The sequence below is a fragment of the Mauremys mutica genome, chromosome 3 (assembly GCF_020497125.1).
Source record: "Mauremys mutica isolate MM-2020 ecotype Southern chromosome 3, ASM2049712v1, whole genome shotgun sequence".
Taxonomy (NCBI): Eukaryota; Metazoa; Chordata; order Testudines; family Geoemydidae; genus Mauremys; species Mauremys mutica.
In genome coordinates, this window is record NC_059074.1 from 105,889,310 (window position 1) to 105,910,577 (window position 21,268).

The 21,268-nt window shown below is 43.8% G+C and overlaps 1 protein-coding gene and 1 non-coding gene across 13 annotated transcripts in view; both read right to left on the reverse strand.

Annotated features, from left to right (window-relative positions):
• REPS1 (RALBP1 associated Eps domain containing 1) overlaps positions 1-21,268 on the reverse strand; it is a 121,315-nt gene that overhangs the window by 79,901 nt on the left and 20,146 nt on the right. For 11 of the 12 annotated variants that reach the window (XM_045011745.1, XM_045011739.1, XM_045011741.1 and 8 more), the window contains exons 2-3: positions 7,546-7,669; positions 2,071-2,267 (exon numbers count right to left, since the gene is read on the reverse strand). In XM_045011745.1, coding sequence (XP_044867680.1) covers positions 2,071-2,267; positions 7,546-7,669 — 321 coding nt within the window. Of the gene's footprint in view, positions 1-2,070; positions 2,268-6,546; positions 6,698-7,545; positions 7,670-21,268 lie in introns of those variants that run through there. The other variant, XM_045011748.1, reaches the window with a different exon arrangement.
• On the reverse strand, positions 8,570-8,759 carry LOC123367710. Its single transcript, XR_006578601.1, has one exon. It is a non-coding gene; the product is annotated as a U2 spliceosomal RNA (small nuclear RNA).

The following is a 21,268-nucleotide window of genomic DNA, read 5'->3' on the forward strand; positions in this document are numbered from 1 at the left end:
TGATCAAGAAACTCAACTTGTACATTTCATGACCATACAATATTTAATTTGAATATTTTAAAAGAGATAGACATACTTTGAAAGCCAGTAAATATAATTTTACTAGACATTAAGTTCCTTTCACTAGGACTTGAAGGCACAAAACACTTGGGTTTATGATTTTAAAGTAACTGACAACTTGACAGGTCTTAGATCAGAAACTGCAGCTGCCATTAAAGAGGAAATAAAGAAACCAGACACCATAGTTAGGCTGGTGGACACAAATGCTATATCAGCCAAACCAAGAAAAATGTCAGGTTACGTCCATTAAGAAGGTTATACCTATCCACAGGAGCAACATGCAGGAGAAAATGTGAGATTCTTCATTTCTTAATGAGGGGGAGATACTTTAGGGAACTGCTTTACACCTATCTGTCCAGAGCTCCAGGAAAGCTAGGATCATAATGGCCAAACTATCTTCTACAATGCCAATGCTGCTTGCCCTGCTCCTTTTACCACACACTGCTCCCACTTTGAAAGCCACACTGCTTCACACAGACTGTAAGCTGCTCTATTGCCAACATACCCCCAAGTTTCTGGGTAGTATGTCTCATCTTTCTGTGGATGTCTCAACTCCCCTGATGGAGCCCAGGAGAAAGCATACAGTGGGGAGGAATATGGGGGAAATGAGAGTGTTAACATATGCACAGGAGTATGGGCCTAAAACAATTTTAATTAGCTGCACCCTATATGACAGCCTTCCTGGCTTTTATTTAGGAAGTGCATTCTATCTCTCTTCTCCATGTTTAGAAGAAAGTCCCAAACTCAACAAGCAAGGAAGTCCCTAAACAAGAAATTGTAAGAAGGCACAATTAAGTCATCCGTGTACCCTCTTGCCATTTTTCCTCTTTACTCAGCTTGTCCCTTAGTAGGAGAATTAAACAAACTAGTGAGCAAAGGTTGGCCATGTTTATTGGTTGTGTTCTAAAAATGATCAAAATACTAATGAAAAAAAGCCCACTTGAATAAACACCAATGTCGTCTTTGTTCTTATGCAAAAGAATCAGGAGCTCTAGTTATAGTCTTGCAGAGTGATCTTCACCAAAAATTCACCCAGGCTTGCTTTTACTGAAGTGGAATAAAGGTCACTGAAAAGTGTTACACTCATTCCCTCAAAAACAAAAAACAGATGTTGAAAGAAGATGAATTCATTAAGTAACACATTTCACTGTAGAATCTGATTAGTATTTATTATGTTAAAGTTCTGGTTCTCATCTGTTGATTTAATCTATAAATCAGCGTGCTAAACTATTGAATAGTAAGGTATAGATAAATATGTTCCAAGGAAAGGTTAACGCACCTGTTTCTTAAATAGTGTTGCATTTTTAAGGGAATGAGGAGGGGAATTATTTCTAACCCCCTCCATCCTCACCCCAAAAAACTGCTGGCTTGTCTTTGAGACAATAAATTTATATCTGGATAATTTATGTTTAATGCATTACAAAATGGTTCATAGTCAAAAACTGGACATGTGAGAGGACTGATTGCTTGGGTGTGTATAAATATATACTTTAACTAGAAGTGCAGAAATTTTGGAAGCAGCTCCTGTGAAAGGACATTAAATGTTACTATTTGGGATCCAGGCAGCAGATTTCAAATGTTTAAAAGCTTAGCTTGATTGGAAATAATTAGGAGTTGTTGTATCAATTATGAACTTAAACACTATATAGTTTCTTTTAGAAGAGAACAAACCTACATAAACCAAACCAAGCTATCGTGTGACCCCTCACAATAAGCCATAACCCTCATTCTCCCTTCCCACTCAATACTTTGTCAGTTATTACTAATATTTCCAGACTTAGATTTTAAACAGGTCTGAGCAGAAAACCTGACTCATACCTCAGGTACCACACACACTTACAAGCACTGCATAACTAAAATAAATAATAATTAAGTTTTCATATATTTAGTAACACTTCATGATTTTTTTTTAAAGAAGCTAATCCAAAACAATAGTGTAGTAACACTAGTGGGACCCACATCACTATGAGGCACCACACCTCAAATAAAAGTCACTTAAGTTTTAGTTACCTGTTGATCTGTTGATGTACGTTGCTGGACTGCATCATGGCTCACAGAGCCTTTTTTCACTTGAACCCGGCCGGGTGGGGGAGGAATTACACCTGAATATGGGGTTGAGTTATCAGCATCTGAAGAATACAAGGCTGTGTGTCTCAATTCCTGTTCATTCTTTGGACCAACAAATCTGGGTAGAGGGAGGTCCTTTACTGTTAAAACAATGATATATATTAATAGTAAAGGATATTTTTATTATACAAAAGAAGAATACTTAAAAATGACTAGTTTAAAATGTAGTTCTATTCTAAAAGATATTATGGAATTTCATATCTGTTGTCTCTCCATGACATACATATTGAGTATGGTGCAATTTACAAGTAAATAAATCCCGAGATTTTTTTTTTTTTTGGGCTCACGCTACACCACTGTTAAAATTCTACATCACAAATCTAGTTTGTTACACCTATGAAACCACACAATTTTCTATAGGGTTCCATGCATGCAAGATGACAGTTTGGTTTTGCAACTGTGACTTAGAATTCAGCTAATTCTTGCATAGCTATATAGGCTTGTTAATTATACTTTCTTTTACAGTTTTGCTTACTGTATAAATTTGATCCATCACAAGTTCCAGGCATGCTTGAAAAGTTCTTAAAAAGTCTTTGCACTTAAGGTGCTTCATCTATAGATCTAGAAGTTAAAAACTTCACTAAAGCATTTAGATATAACAATGCATACAGGGAGTAAAGAAGTGGTGCCTTTTTTATCTTCACAGTAGAAACCATAATTCAGCCTTTATTTCTCAAGACTTAGCTAAGTATTGCGTAAACACATTTATTACTCATCCACTTTAATCTTGTTTCATCTTTTCTACATAAGTAGCTAATAAGCTATTTTACTGATACTACCAAAGGATGTTCAGTTACAGTCAGACTTAGCAGTAATTTCATTATAAACCCATTTTTGAAGTCTACACATGAAACTTTACCAAGCTAAGAGGCACACAGCTTTTCTCTGTCTCCCCCTGGAATAAACAGAAATCTTCTCAAGTAGCTCTGCCATCCCTCTGAATCCTGACCTGTAAATGGCCTTCCTAGTCCACTGCCAGTGAAGTCAAACTGTGCAATTTGTTGTATAGCTTACTTGTGAAAATTTTTTGAAGAATATAGACACATTTGCAATCACAACACATTTATGAGGTAATTATCTAATTTTATGTGGATTAATTTTTCTGATTCTTATAGCTATTATATAAAAATTAAATATACTGGTACTATTGAGTCATTAAAAGTGAAATTTTTGTTTTGCTAAAGACTGAACATTAAGCATTCAAGCAATCTATATTTGATTACCACCCTTGGAATACATAATGCTTTAATAATTTTGTTAAATATAACCAAGGAACAACCCCACAGTTTAGTAAGTAGCATAATATGCTAACAGGGACAACAAAACCTTTCACATTCTCACCTATGCGTGGACTCAGCATACTAAGAACAGCATACTGATTTCAGTGTTAAGGTTGGGTGTGACCCACACTGAAAAAATACCATTTTAAGCTTCAAATACTTCTCTTCAAATTTCCTCCCACCCCCCACCTTGCCTTCATCCACAACAGCAAAGAAATTCAGGGTAAGATGACTTTGTCCTTTGATGCTGCAATATTTAGGGTTTGCATGCTCATTTAGAAGCCCCTATAATATCTACATAACTAATCTCTATCCCTCCCTAGTTAATTTTTATTTTTGCAGGATACTGTTTCCCACACCACAGTAACAGAACAAACAAGTGACATGAATTCACAGTGACTATCTGCTCATTTTATAATTCCCAATTAGACAGTTATCCATGAAAATGTCTTTCCAAATTAAGTAGCAACCCAAAATTTACTTTGATATTTCCAGCATAGTAATTAAAGCAATATGAGTATTGTCATTTTATACAAATACTTCAGAGCCATATATTACATGTCCACAAGTGCTTAACTATAAGTCTGTTTTGATCTCTCTCTGAACTAATCAATCTGCAGTGTCTACCAAACTGTTATGTTTGGTAGACACTAACACTAAACACTCCAAACTTACCCAAATCAACTGCAGCTCAAGACTTGAAAAACCCACTCACAGGCCAAAATGGACGTATTAAATAGGAGAGTTGACAGACAGGGACGGAGGCTGGTGCAGCACACAGAGGTGAGGCTGACCAGCAGGCAAAGTCAGGAAAAGAGACTGCGGGATGGTGGAAGAGGTCTCTCCTCCCATTCAGCAGTTCATGTACAGGGGGCCGGGTGGGAGGGGAAAGGAGTGGGCTCAATAGCCCCTTCAGCTAGAGAAAGGCCGCATGGAGGAGCAGAGAAAGATGAATGAGTGAGAAAGTGAAAGGGGAAAATGAGGAAAAGATGAGAAAAGATTAAAGAAATAAATGAGAGAATAAGGAAGGATAGTTTGTGAAAAGAGGATGAGGAAGGTGGGTGGGAATAAGGCGATAAAAGTGGAGGAGAATGTCTTTAGAGGACATAAGCTCTACGAGAGTTATTTGTTTTGCACAGAGAAAAAATTAAGGGAACATCAGTCCCAGCACTTAGGGTATGTCTGTGCCTAAAACACTGTAGGGGCTCACCTGTCAACATAAGAAATCTACCTTCCTGAGGCGATAAGCAGTATCTAGATCAAAGGAAGAATTCTTCCATTGACCTAGCACTGTCTACACTGGGGCCTAGGTTGGATTTCACCCTCCTGAGAGATACAGTTAAGTAAACTTAATTTTCTAGTGTAGACCAGACTTTAGACTCAGTGCAGGTCAGCAGATAACCATGGTGTGGAGGGAACTGACAGAATAACTATTTTTTACGCTGGTGAGTTATTGAGTTGGATAAGTTTTTCAAGACCTCCTGTAACCCAGGATTTTCTTTGGCTGGTTCAAACAACTCCTAAACAACAATTAAAAATATTTACAGTGTTTCTGACATGTATGAACCAATGGAATATATTCTATTAGAGAGCTGCAAAGGCAGTTTATTAATTTACATTAGCTTTTTTGGGCGTTTTGGAAATAATCCCCTTGGACACAATCTTTAGTTTGTTTTCTCCCAAAAAGGAGAGGTGGTATATTTCTTCTTTATTTCTTGCTATTGTAAATGTCCTTTTCATTGGAAGTCTCCTTTCAATCAACATCTCATCTAATACTAAAAAAGCATTTCATAGTAAGGACCAAAACAATTCAAGTTATCTGAAAACTAAAGAGAAGCCAGGTATCTAACCACCTTTGTCAGGTTCCAGTCAGGTACATTCATCTCAGCATTAGCACCATGTATTAACTAAGTTGAGCAGTTTGTTCTTCCCCAATTCTCTGCTAATACCATCAGTGGTGCTCTTAGTAAGTGCAAGAGATTTATGTTCTTGAAAGGCCACTTAATTATTTGTGACACTCAGAGGAATAGCTAAAGGAGGAAAATTAATTACAATTAACAAATAGTGGCATGACTAAGCCAGCATCTTAGGTATAGAAAAACTGGTTCATGGCCTGGTATACCATCTGCTACTTCCAATACTGCTCCTTTCCACTACTTTCAAGAGCATGCACAGTAAGTGTACATATATTTTTGTGCAGGCACACGTAAGTAATTATCATTTACATATTTACTGTTAAAACCAATCTGAGTTTAACTAGAATAGCAATTATTTTGTCAAATATTTCATTCCAACAAATTTTGGTTTCAGGTTCACCACCTTACAAGTTTGTGTATATCCTTACCAAAAAGAATATTTTTGCCTGCCATTAATTAGGAGCATATATGGATTCTATTATGGCCACATGGATCCTACAGCTATGGAATTTGCCAGGGAAGTCACTCAATTATAACACTGTGTTCCAGTCTAAGATCAAAACAGAACTCTCAACTTAAGGAGATGATAGCTACAGTGGCTTTATGCCACTGCTGCACCTTCCCAGAACCTCAGCTGCTCTGCAGTCCCTGGTTAGTATAGGACAGCACTGCTTAGAATCATCACATCACTGGGTGCAGCACTGCCACCCCACCCAGCACAGCACCTATACCAGGGCTTGTGAGAAGATCCTCAGAAGGCAGCCTGACAGTCATCTACTACAATGCTTGCATATGGAGAGTCCAGGCCTGGCTATATACAGCGCTTATAGAGCCCTTTTACACAACTTCATTCCTTTTACCCCATCAGGTTTTCACCACAGAATCTTATCTTAAGACATCATAAGAAAGTTTGCTCTAGCCTCCCTGGTTGAGAAACCCTCAAACACGAGTCAAGTCAGATGCCAGCTGAGTATGCAATAGCTCTGGAGCAGATGATATCTCTCATTCATCTCAATCAAGAGTCTATGAATTCAATGATTCTGTGGCTATGGAATATGGCATTGTCCCTAACCCGGAAAGAGGTTGGGGAACGCAGATCAGCCTTACTTTAAATCTGAGAAAACTAGAAAAAAAAAAATCTAAGTGATATTCTGCAAGATTACCTTTCTTCAAGTTCTCATGGACTCCATTCTCATTGTTCCTTCTTTCAAGATTCTCCATACCATTTTTTAGGATTACATCTTGCTCCTGATCCCAACTGCTTGATTTTGGTCTGCAGATTCATTATATCAGCACTCTCACCTACTTGATTCAAATTGCAGTCTCATCTAGTCAGTCACATCTAATTTTATTTAGACAGTCACTTCAAGCTCCTGATGCTATCAATTCCGAGTCTTGAGCTCTGTCAGGTCTTTTATATCGTTTTTGCAGCAGGAAGGGAGATCATCTCTCTGCTTTCAAGGAATCCTCTCTCCTGGAAGTTGAGATGAATCCTCCTGAAGTATCAGACTGCAATTTTACTTTATAAAATGAATAAGGGTTTGATTCCTTTGGGGATAGTTGCTGAATTCTTGCTGGATGATATACAAGTTCAGATGGAGAGTCTGGAGACCTGATGGAAATGAATTCTGTAGCTACCTATTTGGAGTTGGAAGTTGAACGTGCCATCCCCAGCAACTGCCCCTCCAGATAGTTTTGAATAGCTGGCTGTGTCAACACTAGTAAATTTAACTTTAATCCCATTACATTATGTGCTACTTTCACCACTCAACTCTGACAAATAGAGCAAGTTACACCACCTAGACCACCGTGGGAATTGGCATACACAAAAAGATTCTCTTTCACTCTGCATACCTTGCACTAACAGTTAGTTTAGTACTTTAACACAGTAGAACTGTTTTGAGGACTCCATTTCCCTAGATTAACTTTATCCCCTTTACTAGCTAAGATCCAGTTGTATCTATATAAAGATGCTTTAAATTTTGGTTTATCCCAAACTCCCCTTCACACTTTTTTCAGTATGTATAAGTGAGCAATATACTAGAGTATCTGAGACCATACCACAATAGTTCATCAGATTAATCTATTATAATCTGTGAGCCAACTGCAATAAATGTCACTAACCTGCTCAATAGTGTTTAAGCATTAATTTCTAGATTTACCTGTATTTAAACTTTCCACTCTTAGAGGGAGACCTGACTGGGCCACTGCAACAAGTTTCAAAGCAATATAGAACTGACTTCTTCCAAAATATCCAAGTCTTGTTGCACCACAAAGTTCCATAATCTGTAAGAGAACATATATTAGTATTTATGAGAGGCAAAACAAAATGCCAGACATTCTATCAGAAACAGCAGCCATCTTTAAAAAACGTGATAAGTACAGACATAATACAGAACTCTTAAGGTGGTAAATTCGTCAATGGCAATGCTTCGCATTAACTAGTCTTGTCTTAATTTTTTGGCAACAGTGGTTCATGAGTAGGGTCCCTGTTTTCTGGAAATTGCTGCTATTATCACGTTTTTTCCCCACAATGACTCTTCATTTCCGAAGTCACCATTCAAAGGGGGAGGGAGGTAGCAGCGGCACATAGGCAGAGGTGACATGTGGGTATCGAATGCAAAGTCACCCCCCCCCCCCCCCAGATTTCTGCTAGAAGACACCTGACTCCTCCACAGGCTGCTGGGCAGAGGCTGGGGACTAGCTGCTGTTGAGACTCGCTGTCAACTTCTCCCCTCCTCACACAGGCTTGGGCTTGGAAAAGCCACCACGGATCTTCCTCTGGAAGAGCCGGGCACCTGGCAACAGGGCACCTGGCAGCAGGGCACCTGGCAGCAGGGCACCTGGCTCCTTCGCCATGTTGCAGAGCGGATGCCACTCACATCCGCTGTCAGCAGTGTATACAGTGCCTCTCCCTCACTCATAGCTGACTCCTGCCTTCTCCCCCTAGCACACAGCTGGCCTGGCTCTAGCCCTCAGTGCCCAGAATTTTTGTGCTGTAAAAATCTCGTTTGTTGATATATGTATTTTTATATAAATATAACTCATATCTGAAATTTCTGAAATATACAGATTTGAAAATCTGAAATTACTCTGTTTTCATTGCCAGAAAACACTGGCCCTAGTCATGAGGTATTATTACATAAGAAGAGTTGTGAAAGTTACAGATCTGGGGAATAATCATGGAGCAGTTCAGCCAGCTGCTACAGCTGTTCCATCAGCAGCTGGGCTGTCTCTACTCCTGGAGGTATGCTGCTGTAGTAATAGCTGGGGCCCAACCTTAAAATGGTTCAAGGATGTTAGCATCCTACCAGTTATTAAACTGGTAATAACAGACACTATGTTTGATCTTAGCTTTAAGGAGCCAAGAAGCAACCAGTTATGCTAAATGCAAGGCAAAGATGGAAAATTATGATTTTCAAAATCTGGAAACTCAGCCAAACCTAAACGGAATTCCATGGCACAAACTAGAAGCACATCTCTGGCTGCACTCCCCTTGCTGAATTTCAGTTGAGAAGTTAGAGCTTCAAAAAAGTCATAAGTCTTTTATAAAAGAAAGTGTTAGACAGCCTTAACAGATAAGTTCACTGCCAGATCCCTTTATAAGTTGTCAAACATAGCAAGTGCATATTTCTAATCTATCATTTTAGCTATCAATGCACATGAGGGATAGCTCAGTGGTTTGAGCATTGGTCTGCTAAACCCAGGGTTGAGAGTTCAATCCTTGAGGGGGCCATTTAGGGAATGGGGGTATTAAAAAAAAAAAAAAAAAACACCTGTCTGCGGATTTGTCCTGGTTAGACTAGATGATCTTCTGAGGTCCCGTCCAACTCTGATATTCTATGTCTAGTCAGAACACAGATAAGAAATTTCCATGAACATATATTGGAAAAGAGTGGCTCAACCTATTATGGAGGAAGAATATGCAGGGCTCAAGCTATATTCAGCTTGACCCCTTGGTTACTTTGGCCTGCTCCAGGGCAGAGTTTGAGAAGTTTAACTGAGGCCTGGTCTACACTAGGACTTTAATTGGAATTTAGCAGCATTAATTTCGAACTAACCGCTCAACCGTCCACACTAGGAAGCCATTTAATTCGAACTAGAGGGCTCTTTAGTTCGAATTTGGTACTCCACCCCGACAGGTGGAGTAATGCTAAATTCGACATGGCTAGCTCGAATTAGGCTAGGTGTGGATGCAAATCGAACTTAGTAGCTCCGGGAACTATCCCACAGTTAGCTCTGGACAGCAGTCCAGAGCTTGGATTCTCTGACCAGCCACACAGGAAATGACCCGGGAAAATTTGAATTCATTTTCCTGTCTGGGCACTTTGAATCTGACGTCCTGGCTGGACATCGGGGTGAGCTCCGCAGCACCTGCAACGATGCAGAGCTCTCCAGCAGAGGAGTTCATGTTATCTGTGAATAGAAAGAGGGACCCAGCATAGACTGACTGGGAACTCTTCGATCTGATCGGTGTGTGGGGCGAGGAGTCTGTGCTTTCGGAGCTGCGCTCCAAAACAGGGAATGCGAAGACCTACGAGAAGGTCTCCAAAGCCATGAGAGACAGAGGATACAGGCGGGATGCAACGCAGCGCCGCGTGAAAATCAAGGACCCCAGACAAGGCTACCAAAAAATCAAAACGGCAAACGGACGCTACGGAGCCTGCCACCACTGCCCCACCAGTGACCGTGGACTCTGACGATGGGACAGTGTCGACGGCCAGTTCCTCGGTGATGTTCACGGACGGGGAAGATGAAGAAGTGTTTGTGGAGGACGAGGCAGGCGAGAGCGCTTACAACGCTGGTTTCCCCGACAGCCAGGATCTATTCATCACCGTCACGGAGATCCCCTACCAACCCTCCCCAGCCGTTAACCCGGACCCTGAATCAGGGGAAGGAGCTGTCGGTAAGTGCTGTAACCATGTTAACTTTTATTCTTAATATAACAGGAATCTGAAGTGTGTGAGAAGGAGGTCTCTCTATATATGGTGATAGAACAGAAATCCTCCTGGGAGATCTCCATGAAGCTCTCCTTCCGTTAATCGATAAGCATCAGCAGGAGGTTCCTGAGGAGAGCTGCCTTATTGGGTGCTCTGTGATAGCACCGTTTTCCGCGCGAGGCTTTCATGCGGTACTCAGGGAGCATTGCCTCCCCTTGCACGGCTGCATCGGGCCCTGGTTCGTGCTAGCTTTCACGCAGCATGCGCTCTCTATCTCCTTCAGTGACCCTCCTCAGGGTGATCTCGCTCGGAGACTCCTGCATCTAATTAGGTTAATTACTGTAATTTTACGCCTGGTCCAAAGTATTTTTAAAAAAATCTAAGGACAGACGGCATAGCACAGACTCAGCACGCAGCTGCGTGACGACCGTAACGGAAAGCCAAAGAATATAATGGACGCTCATGGAGGGAGGGGGGAATGAGGACGCAAGGTATCCCACAGTTCCTGCTGTCTCCGAAAAGTATTTGCATTCTTGGATGAGCTCCAAATGCTTCTAGGGTCAAACACAGTGTCTGCGGTGGGTCAGGGCATAGTTCGGCAATTTGCGCATACACCCCACCCACCACCAGAAGTGAAAACAATCCTCTGTTGACTCTTTTACATGTCACCCTATCTTTACTGAATGCTGCAGATAGACGCGATGGTGCAGCACTCAACACCAACATCCTTGCTCCCCCCACGCTATGGATGGCTGATGGTACAATAAGATGGAAATCCATCCTCATCATCAGCCTATTGGCACATGGGGCAGTGCAAAAGGGCTGGTAACATGCCGACTAGTATCAGTAAGGTCGATCAAGGGCGCCTGTCCCTAATTTTTGATGGCTGATGGTGCAATATGGCTGGTAACCGTCCTCATCATTGCAACAGGGGGCTGAGCTCCATCAGCCCCCACCCTTCATTGTAAATAAAAGATTCAATTGCCCCTGGACTAGCAGAGGGATGATGGGCTCCTTCATCCACACTCCTTAATGTCCTGCCTGGACTATCATTGCAGCTGGAGGCTTCCTTCCACTCATTTCTCACAAACAAGTCACTGTGTCTTATTCCTGCATTCTTTATTACTTCATCACACAAGTGGGGGGACAATGGTATGGTAGCCCAGGAAGGCTGGGGTAAGAACGGAATGAACAGGTGGTGTTGTTGCAAGAGGCTGGCGAAGATTAGCCGGCGAAAGAAAAAGACAAGGGACAAGATGTTCGAGGAACGTATGGGCTGCTACCTAGCAGAGGCGGACCAGCAGAGCCAGTGGAGGGAGACCGTCTCTCTGTGCCAGCGCTCACACAGCGAACGGGAGGAGAGGTGGCGTGAGGAAGACAAGCAGGTGACTGAAGCAATGCTTGGACTAGTGAGGGAGCACACGGACACGCTCAGGCGCCTTGTGGATGTTCTGCAGGACCGCAGGAGGACAGAGCCCCCCTGCAGTGTATCTGCAACCGCCCTCCCCCGCCACAAAGTCCCATACCCCCCTCACCGAAAATAATCAGGAGGAGGGGCGGCCGGGGACGTGAATACTGTCACTGCACCACAGCACAGTGCTCAAGTACCCAAAAGCTCTCATACCCTATATTTGCCGAAGTCCTTCACTTCCAGACTCACAGTAGTCCCAATCCCAGTCCCATCCCCTGTCTACTTAATTAATAAAAATGCTTTGCTGTTAATTACTGTTTCCGTTATGTTTTTTCAAAGAAGACTGTGTTCGAATGGGGGGCGTGGGGAAGGGGGTGGTTAATTGCATAGGACAGTCACCTTTCCCAGGGTACAGACACGGGGGCAGGATCAGCAGCGGGTCACACACACGGTGCAGTCAGTAGGCACCCTGGTCGGTTTTTGGAGGTGGTTTCCAGGATCTGTGTGGGCGGGGAGATGTGACTTTGCAGCGGGGGAGGGCGGTTACAGATCTTATACAGCCGTCCTTGTCCTGGACCGCTGAGTCACGCAGCTGAGGAATCTGTATCCGTCCTCCTCCACCACAAGGTCACATATCCGCCCGCACACAGAATTCCATAAAGAGGGATGGCAGGCTCCGTTGAAAGAAGCATTCCGGCACTGCGGACCGCTCTAGGAGCAGGAGCCTGTCATTCCTTGAGTTTAGAGGTGGTCTTTACATCACCGCACACCCTACCCAGCACAGCCTGCGTCCCAGTTTCAACCCTTTCACGAACAGTCATGAATAAAGAAACCTTTGTTAAGTAATAATGGGACATGTATTTTATTTTTACACGTGTGCTGGAAGTGGGGGTAACGGGGTGAACGGGGTATGTAACCGAAGAGGAGAGTCAACAGTAACTGGGTAAAGAAACAGGGGCAGGTTCAGCTTCTCTGTAAAGAAACTGAACAGTCACAGGTCACGCTGCTCGCTGGTATTTGAAGAGTTCCTTGTCGCTGTCCCAGGCGCCTGTATAGGGCTTCATGAGCAAGTGCATTAGCGGGCAGGCTGGGTCCCCGAGGATGACTATAGGCATCTGCACATCCACAACAGTTATTTCGTGGTCCGGGAAGAAACTACCTTCCTGCAGGCGTCTGAGCAGCCCACAGTTCATGAAAACACACGCATCATGAACCTTGCCCGGCCACCCGACGTTGATGTTTGTAAAACGTCCCCTATGGTCCCCCAGTGCTTGCAGCACCATTGAAAAGTAGCCCAATTTCTCAGCAGCTGACTGTGGAAGACGTGGACGATAAAGTGCGAGGAGGAGAAAACGGCGATGATCGCAGCGGGCTCCATGCTTGCAGTGCTGTGGCGCCCGCGCTGTCACTGACCAGAAAAGTGCACGAACAGATTGCCCGCAGGCGCTTTCCCGGAGGGAGGGAGGGAGGTTGTGATTGACGGTTCAATGACGACACTTACCCAAAACCACCCTCGACACATTTTTTCCCCCAGCAGGCATTGGGGGCTCTACCCAGCATTCCAATGGGCAGCGGGGAGTGCGGGAACTGTGGGATAGCTTCCCACAGTGCACCGCTTCCAAAGTCGACGCTGGCCCCGTGAATGTGGACTCAGAAATTCGAATTAGTGTATTTAGTATGGATATACAAATTCGACTTCATAAGGTCGAATCCACAAATTCGAACTAAGTTGATTCGAAATAGTCTTGTAGTGTAGACAAGGCCTCAGTGTTACGTCTCAGCTTCTCTCATCCTCCTCCCCCCCCCAACTCCCTTTATTTATTTAGCTTCTCCAGATGGCTGAGTGAGAGAGGGGAGTCATCCTTTGCTAGATGGTTAAGCTTGGGAAGAGTCTGTGAAATTCCTACCCTCCTCTTCCTGTGGCTCCCACAGTTAGAACTACTCTTCCCCTCATTGGACTGCTGCATTTCAGGGGAGGAAGTACTGAACAGCTTCAGGAAAGAAGGAACAGCAGCTGCACTTCTAGCTCACATCAGAGTTGTTCACAGGGTTTTAGTGGAAGGTGTGGGAAGCAATGCTCCTAATATCTCCTCACACAGCAAAGAGCCTGATTCCAACACTTAAAAGTTGCAAGGCATGATTCAGGGAAAAGATTTTTAATTTATAATCAAATACCATTTTCTTCTTAACCATCACTCACAAGAGGCACAGGCTGGATACTTGTGCTCTAAGTAATTTCTAAGTGAGCATTAAGACATTTGTCGATGAATTAGTCTCTTAATGCAGTAAAGGAAATGAACAATACAGTGCATCTATATATAAAATGTACAATAGGACAGATGCTTCTCTTGTAAACTTGCATATTTTCAATATTTTATATCAACTGCATGGAGACAGTTGAGGAGTAAGGATACAATTTAGTCTCAGAGGTCAAGGATTCCATGACTTTCTGGGAACTCAGTGACTTCTTCCAGAGCGGCCAGCAGCAGCCCCAGGAGCACTGGTCCTCAGGCTGAAGCAGGAGCCCGGGTTTGGTCTGGAGCAAGGGTGGTCAGCCCGTCAGGAGCAGCTGCTGAGGTCAGCCCCTGGCAGCGCTCCAACTGTTAGTCGTTCCCCTCCCCTCCTGGGTATTTTAAGTAAAAGTCTGGACAGGTTGCAGGCTTCCATGAATTTTTGTTCATTGCCCGTGACCAGTCTGTGACTTTTACGAAAATACCCATGACAGAATCTTAACCTTATTGACAAGTTACTCTAGGTGGCTATTTTGTCTTGTAGAATCAAGTTATTTGGAGAAATCCTTGACATACTTGGACAAACTTATAGTGGATATAGGGTACTCAGATTTTCTGAAAGCCTTTGAAAAAGGTCCCTCACCAAAGGCTCTTAAGCAAAGTAAGCTGTCATGGAATAAGAGGGAAGGTCCTCTCATGGATTGGTAACTGGTTAAAAGATTGGAAACAAAGGGTAGGAATAAATGGTCAGTTTTCAGAATGGAGAGAGGTATACAGGGGTCTATACTGGAACTAGCCCTATTCGACATTCATAAATGATCTGGAAAAAGGGGTGAGGTGGCAAAATTTGCAGATGATACAAAACTACTCAAGATAGCAGTCTGCTTTGGAGTTAACTAAGAGTTACAAAGAGATCTCACAAAACTGGGTGACAGGGCAACAAAATGGCAGATGAAATTCAATAAATGCAAAGTAATGCACATGGAAAACGCAATCCCAACTACACATATAAAATGATGGGGTCTAAATTAGCTGTTACCACCCAAGAAAGATCTTGGAGTCATTGTGGATAGTTCTCTGAAAATATCCACTCAATGTGTGAGTACCAGTCAAAAAAGCTAACAATGTTGGGAATCGTTAAGAAAGGGATAGATAAGACGGCAGAAAATATCATACTGCCTCTACATAAATCCATGGTACACCCATATCTTAAATACTGCCTGCAGATGTGGTTGCCTCATCTCAAAAAAGATATACAGGAAAAAGGTACAGAAAAGGGCAACAACAATGATTAGGGGTATGGAACAGCTTCCATATGAGAAGAGTAATAAGACTGGGACTGTTCAGCTTGGAAAAGTGACGACTAAGGGGGGATATGACTGCAGTCTATAAAATCATGACTTGTGTGGAGAAAGTAAATAAGGAAGTGTTATTTACTCCTTTTCACAAGAACTAGGGGTGAAATGAAATTAATAGGCAGCAGGTTTAAAACAAACAAACTGAAGTATTTCTTCACACAACGCATAGTCAGTCTGTGGAACTCTTTGCCAGAGGATGTTGTGAAGACCAAGACTATAACAGGGTTCAAAAAAAAAACTAGATAAATTCATGGAGGATAGGTTCATCAGTGGCTATTAGCAAAGATGGACAGGGATTGTGTCCCTATCCTCTGTTTAGCAGAAGCTGGGAATGGGCGACAGGGCATGGATCACTTAATTACCTGTTCATTCCCTGTGAAGCACCTGGCATTGGCCACTGTCAGAAGACAGGATACTGGGCTAGATGGACCTTTGGTCTGACCCGGTATGGCTGTTCATATATAAACTTGTACATAATGTGAACTCCCCATTCTTGTGAGCTAGCAGGGAATTAAAATTTATATTTCCTGTTTCTGAAGTGCTCAGCACACAGACATCTTGTAATTTCAATGCTCTACTGATTCACAAGAACAGAACCAACAGAGGGAGATTGAAAAAATGCGGTTATCTTTTTTTTAAACTTTCTGAGCTGAGCCACCCCCTCCCCCACTTCGAGTTACTATTTTTAGTTGTGCCCCACAATACTTGCCCTTTCCCCCTTGGTTTTCAGGATGGGGAAGGCATGTGTGACTGTCTCTGGGCGCAGAGATGTTGATACTGATCCAGAGGCTCGGTGACCTGCTGAGGTGAATCAGGAGGTGAAGGAGGTGTGGCACTGGCCCAAGTCACCTAGTGTCACTGCTCCCCTCCCAGAACATTCCTCCCCATCCCCTTAGGGGGACACACCCTGCAGTTTGGAAACCTCTGAGCTGTGAGAACCAAAAAATGTGTGCTGATTTGTCAACAGTAGTTCACCCAAGCTACACTTGAAGCACTTAAATATTCTTGCAAGAGCATTTTTCAAATAAAAGTTAAGGCTGCCCTTCCCAACTTTTTCTTCTAACATTACCTGTCTGAATTCAAAACCTATCACTACTCTTCAATTTGGGCCCAAAAATGTAATAAAGAAGTTACCTCAAACAGCCCATTCATAAACTAGATAATGCAAAGGCTGTTGCCCTAAGCAGTTGAGTATGGAAGCTGACATCACAACCCATACAGCTGGTAAAACTCAAACAAAGTTAATGTTCAAAGTGTAACAGATAACAACTTTAACCGCTCTTTTTTTTTTTTTCTTCTTCCCGGGTGAAGCTCCTGTTTCTCAACAGAATCCACTAGATATGTGAGAAATGTTCTCAAACAGCTCAGCAATGCATAAGCCAAGAAGATTCAAGCTAGGTGGATACTTATCCCAACCTGAAGACAAAGCTCCAGTAAATGGGACTAATGGTAATAACCTGGCTCCATACCAACTGACCTGTAGAAGACCTCCTGAACCAACAGAACCAGAGAGAAAATTTAAAGGAACTCCTGATTCCAGACCAAGAAAGGGGATTGTCAATGTGTCAAGTTTTGTAAGAAATAGAACTGGATACAATGAGGGAATCCAGAACCCTCATGGGGAGCTTTCATCCCTTACAGTCCACAAAACTTGAAAAGGATGAACAACGAAGTGAACTTCCCACTCCACCATCCAGAAATATTACTGTAGAGAAGTGAGAAAAGAATTCCTTGATGAACATACATTACCTTTTAAAAAAAAATAATAATAATGAGGAGTCCTTGTGGCACCTTAGAGACTAACGAATTTATTTGGGCATAAGCTTTTATGGGTTAGAACCCACTTCATCAGATGCATGGAGTGGAAAATACAGGAGCAGGTATAAATACATGAAAAGATGTGATCTGCCTTACCAAGTGTGAGGTCAGTCTAACGAGACAATTCAATTGACAGCAGAATACCACAGGAGGAAAAATAACTTTTGAAGTGGTAATGAGAGTGGCCCACTTCAGACAGTTGACAAGGTGTGACAGTTGACAAGTAACAGTAGGGGAAATTAGTATTGGGGAAATTAGGTTTAGGTTTTGTAATGACCCAACCACTCCCAGTCTTTATTCAGGCCTAATCTGATGGCATCAAGTTTGCAAATTAATTCCAGTTCTGCAGTTTCACGCTGGAGTCTGTTTTTGAAGTTTTTTGTTGAAGAATTGCCACGTTCAGGTCTGTTACTGAGTGACCAGGGAGACTGAAGTGTTCTCCTACTAGTTTTTGAATGTTATGATTCCTGATGTCAGATTGGGTTAGGTAATATCTTTTATTGGACCAACTTCCATTAGTGCAATAGACAAGCTTTTGAGCTTGCACATAGCTCTTCTTCAGGTCTGGGAAATGTACTCAGAGTGTCACAGCTAAATACAAGGAGCAACAGATTATTCAGCGTAAGTAGTTAGCACATATTTCAAGGGACTATTTAAGGCAAAGTGGCCTGTTAACACTACTCCTGTTGGGGGGGGGGAGCGGAGGGCGCGGAGGAAGGTAGCTAAGATGGGGGTTTTCTGTTATCTACAGCCTGGCACTCAGATCTCACAGAATAGGCTCCAAGGAGAAAGTCTGGGATATACACCATCACTTAGGGCTTGTCTACACTTTACAGTGCTGCAACTTGCTGTGCTCAGGGGGGTGTTTTTTCACACCACTGAGTGAGAACGTTGCAGTGTTGAGCTACACCCCACACTGAGGTGGGTTTTTTTTTTTTTTTTTTTTTTAAGAGCATTGGGAGAGCTCTCTCCCAGCACTGTGCCACAACCACACAAGGCACATTAAAGCGCTGCAGTGGCAGCGCTTTAGCGTGGTCAGTATAGACTGGCCCATACACAAAATTGCCTTCAAAACAAGGATCCTCCTCCAAAGAAGTAGATCGCGTCATGGAACAGGCCCGGCAAATACCCCGAGGGAACCTGCTGCAATACAGAAATAAAACCCCTCTGACCACACACACACCCAAGCTGTCACCTACCGCCCCATTCTGGAACCTATACAGGGTATCAAACAACTACAACCCATACTTGATAGGAAACGCACCCTGAAATAAATCTTTCCTGAACCCCATCTTCGCCTTTCAACAATCCCCCAACCTCATCATCAGAAGCAAGTTCCCCACAGAGCAGGATGCATTGACTCAAAGCAGTACCAAATACTGCCAGAACAGATGCAAAAACATGCAGACATATCTCCACTGCTACAATGATCAACACTCTTCACAATACACCTTTCAAGATCCATGGGTCCTGCACATGCCTATCACAACATGTGGTGTATCTCATCCAGTGTCCTAAATGCCCCAACAACAACTATGGGGGTGAAACCAGACAATCACTATGTTCTCAAATGAACTCACAGGAAAATAATAAAGGACATTTCACAAAGCAATCACTCTATATCTGACCTATCAGTCCTCATCCTCAAAGGAAACCTGCACAACAACACTTTCAAAAGATGAGCCTGGGAGCTTAAATTCATAACTTTGCTAGACAATAAATATCAGATGTAATGGGACATAAATCCAGTGTGTCTATTCAAACAATCTATAACCCATTAACAACCCACTAACAATAGATTAGGTTGACTTGGAGGGGGATTCGGGACAGCAGTGTTGTCACAGCACAGAAATGCCCTTGGCACTGGGCTCAGCCAGCCAATTAGGACTAGGGGCAAAGACACTACTTATGTCAGGCACACAGCCACTTAGGGTATGGCTACACTGGCGAGTTGCAGCACTGGAAAGCCTCCACCAGCGCTGCAATTAGTAAGTGGCCACACCTGCAGGGCACTTCCAGCGCAGCAACTCCCTGGCTGCAGCGCTGGCCATACACCTCACTCAGCATAGGGAATAAGGATTCCAGCGCTGGTGCTGCAGCGCTGGTCATCAAGTGTGGCCACACACCAGCGCTGTGATTGGCCTCCAGGGTATAAGGATGTATCCCAGAATGCCTGTTCAGCCACTCTGCTCATCAGGTCAGACTCTACTGCCCTGGCCTCAGGTGACCCGCCCTTTAAATGCCCCAGGAATTTTAAAAATCCCCTTCCTGTTTGCTCAGCCAGGTGTGGAGTGCAATCAGTGAATCTTTACAGGTGACCATGCCTCCACATGGCAAACGAGCCCCAGCATGGAGCAATGGCGAGCTGATGGACCTCATCAGTGTTTGGGGGGAGGAATCTGTGCAGGCACAGCTGCGCTCTAGCCGTAAGAATTATGATATCTTTTCCCAGGTATCAAGAGCCATGCAAGATAGGGGCCATGACCGTGATGCGCTGGAGTGCAGGGTAAAAGTAAAGGAGCTGCGGAGTGCCTATTGCAAAGCACGCGAGGGAAACCGCCGATCCGGCGCTGCCCCCACGACCTGCCGGTTTTACAAGGAGCTGGATGCGATTTATGGGGGTGAGCCCTCTGTAAATCCAAGGACCACGATGGACAGTTCAGAGCTGGTAGAGGAGGGGGAGGGGGAGGCAGACAGTGAGGCTACTGTGGTGGGGGAAGACACCCCGGAGTCCCAGGAGGCATGCAGTCAGGAGCTCTTCTCAAGCCAGGAGGAAGCTAGCCAGTCGCAGCCCCTGGGACTTGGTGCAGAAGAATCACAGGAGCAGGTCCCAGGTAAGCAGCTTTTATTGGAATGCAAAGGTTTTGGGAGAGGAGGGGGGGTGGTATGGCTGCATGCTTGCATGCCTAGACATGGAATATCCCATTGATGTGGTCTATCATGTCGCGGTAATCTGCCTCTGTAATCTCTTCAAAAGTTTCTGCAAGAGCATAGGCAATTCGCGTGACCAAGTTTAAAGGGAGAGCCAATGTGGTCCCTGTCCCAGTTAGGCTAACGCGTCCGCGTCACTGTTCCAGGAGGGGTGGGGGAACCATGGCTGCACACAAGCAAGCTGCATAGGGGCCACATTGTTGTAGGAGGAATCCGCATTGTTGTAGGAGACCCTCCCTTGCTTCCCAGGTAACCCGCAGCAGGGAGATATCTTCAAGTATTAACTCCTGTGTGAAATGGAGGGAGTGTTTCAGTGCAGGTCCCAACTGCTGCTTGCTTCCTGCCTTTACCAAAGCTCAAAAAAAGCAGTGCACCCATGAAGCAAAAAGCACCCTGCCCAGGCAAACCGCGGCAGGAACCCCAGGTTTAATTCCTGAGGGACATGGAGGGAGTGTTTCCCAGCATGTCTCCCAGGTTTTATTGACTTCTACTTCTACTATGCGATACACTCACTTACCATTTCTGGGAGGCTGTGAATTCTCTAGCTGTGTTTGAAATGTCTGAGGAATGCTACAGTGTGTGAGACTTGAAACTAACTTCAGATTATACACAATGCAGGCTCTCTTAAAATGTATCATTTGCTGTATTTTTATAGTGTCCTTGACTAGTCCTGGACCGGTCTTATCAGTGACTGAAAGAAAGCTTCAGAACCTGAGAAGGAAGCCTAACAAAAGCAAGGAAGATTTGGTGAAGGCAGTTATGAACCAGTGTGCAACAGAGAATAAAACTGCGCAGGAATGGAGAGAAAAGATGCAGCACTGGAAGGAAACAGAAAGCAGGAGAAAGGCGTTGACTCTGAAGAAAACCACGAGGCAGCTTATAAACCTCATGGCGCGCCAAACAGACTGTATGCAGTCACTGGTAGCAATGCAGGCAGAGCACTACCATGCCAAACCCCCACCCTCCCAAACCTCTTTCCCCTATGCACCAATGTCAGCTCCAAGTCCCGTTCCCCAGCATCCAGGTTCTTACCTACACCATCACCAGCTGCCCCCGACACCTGTACGGTCACCTATGAGCCCAGAGAACTACGACCCTTACCCTCTGCACTCAACCCCCATCGCTATGCAACAGTACAATCCTGAGGTGCACAGCACTCCTGGCAGTACATATGCAAACCTATGAATGTACAGTTC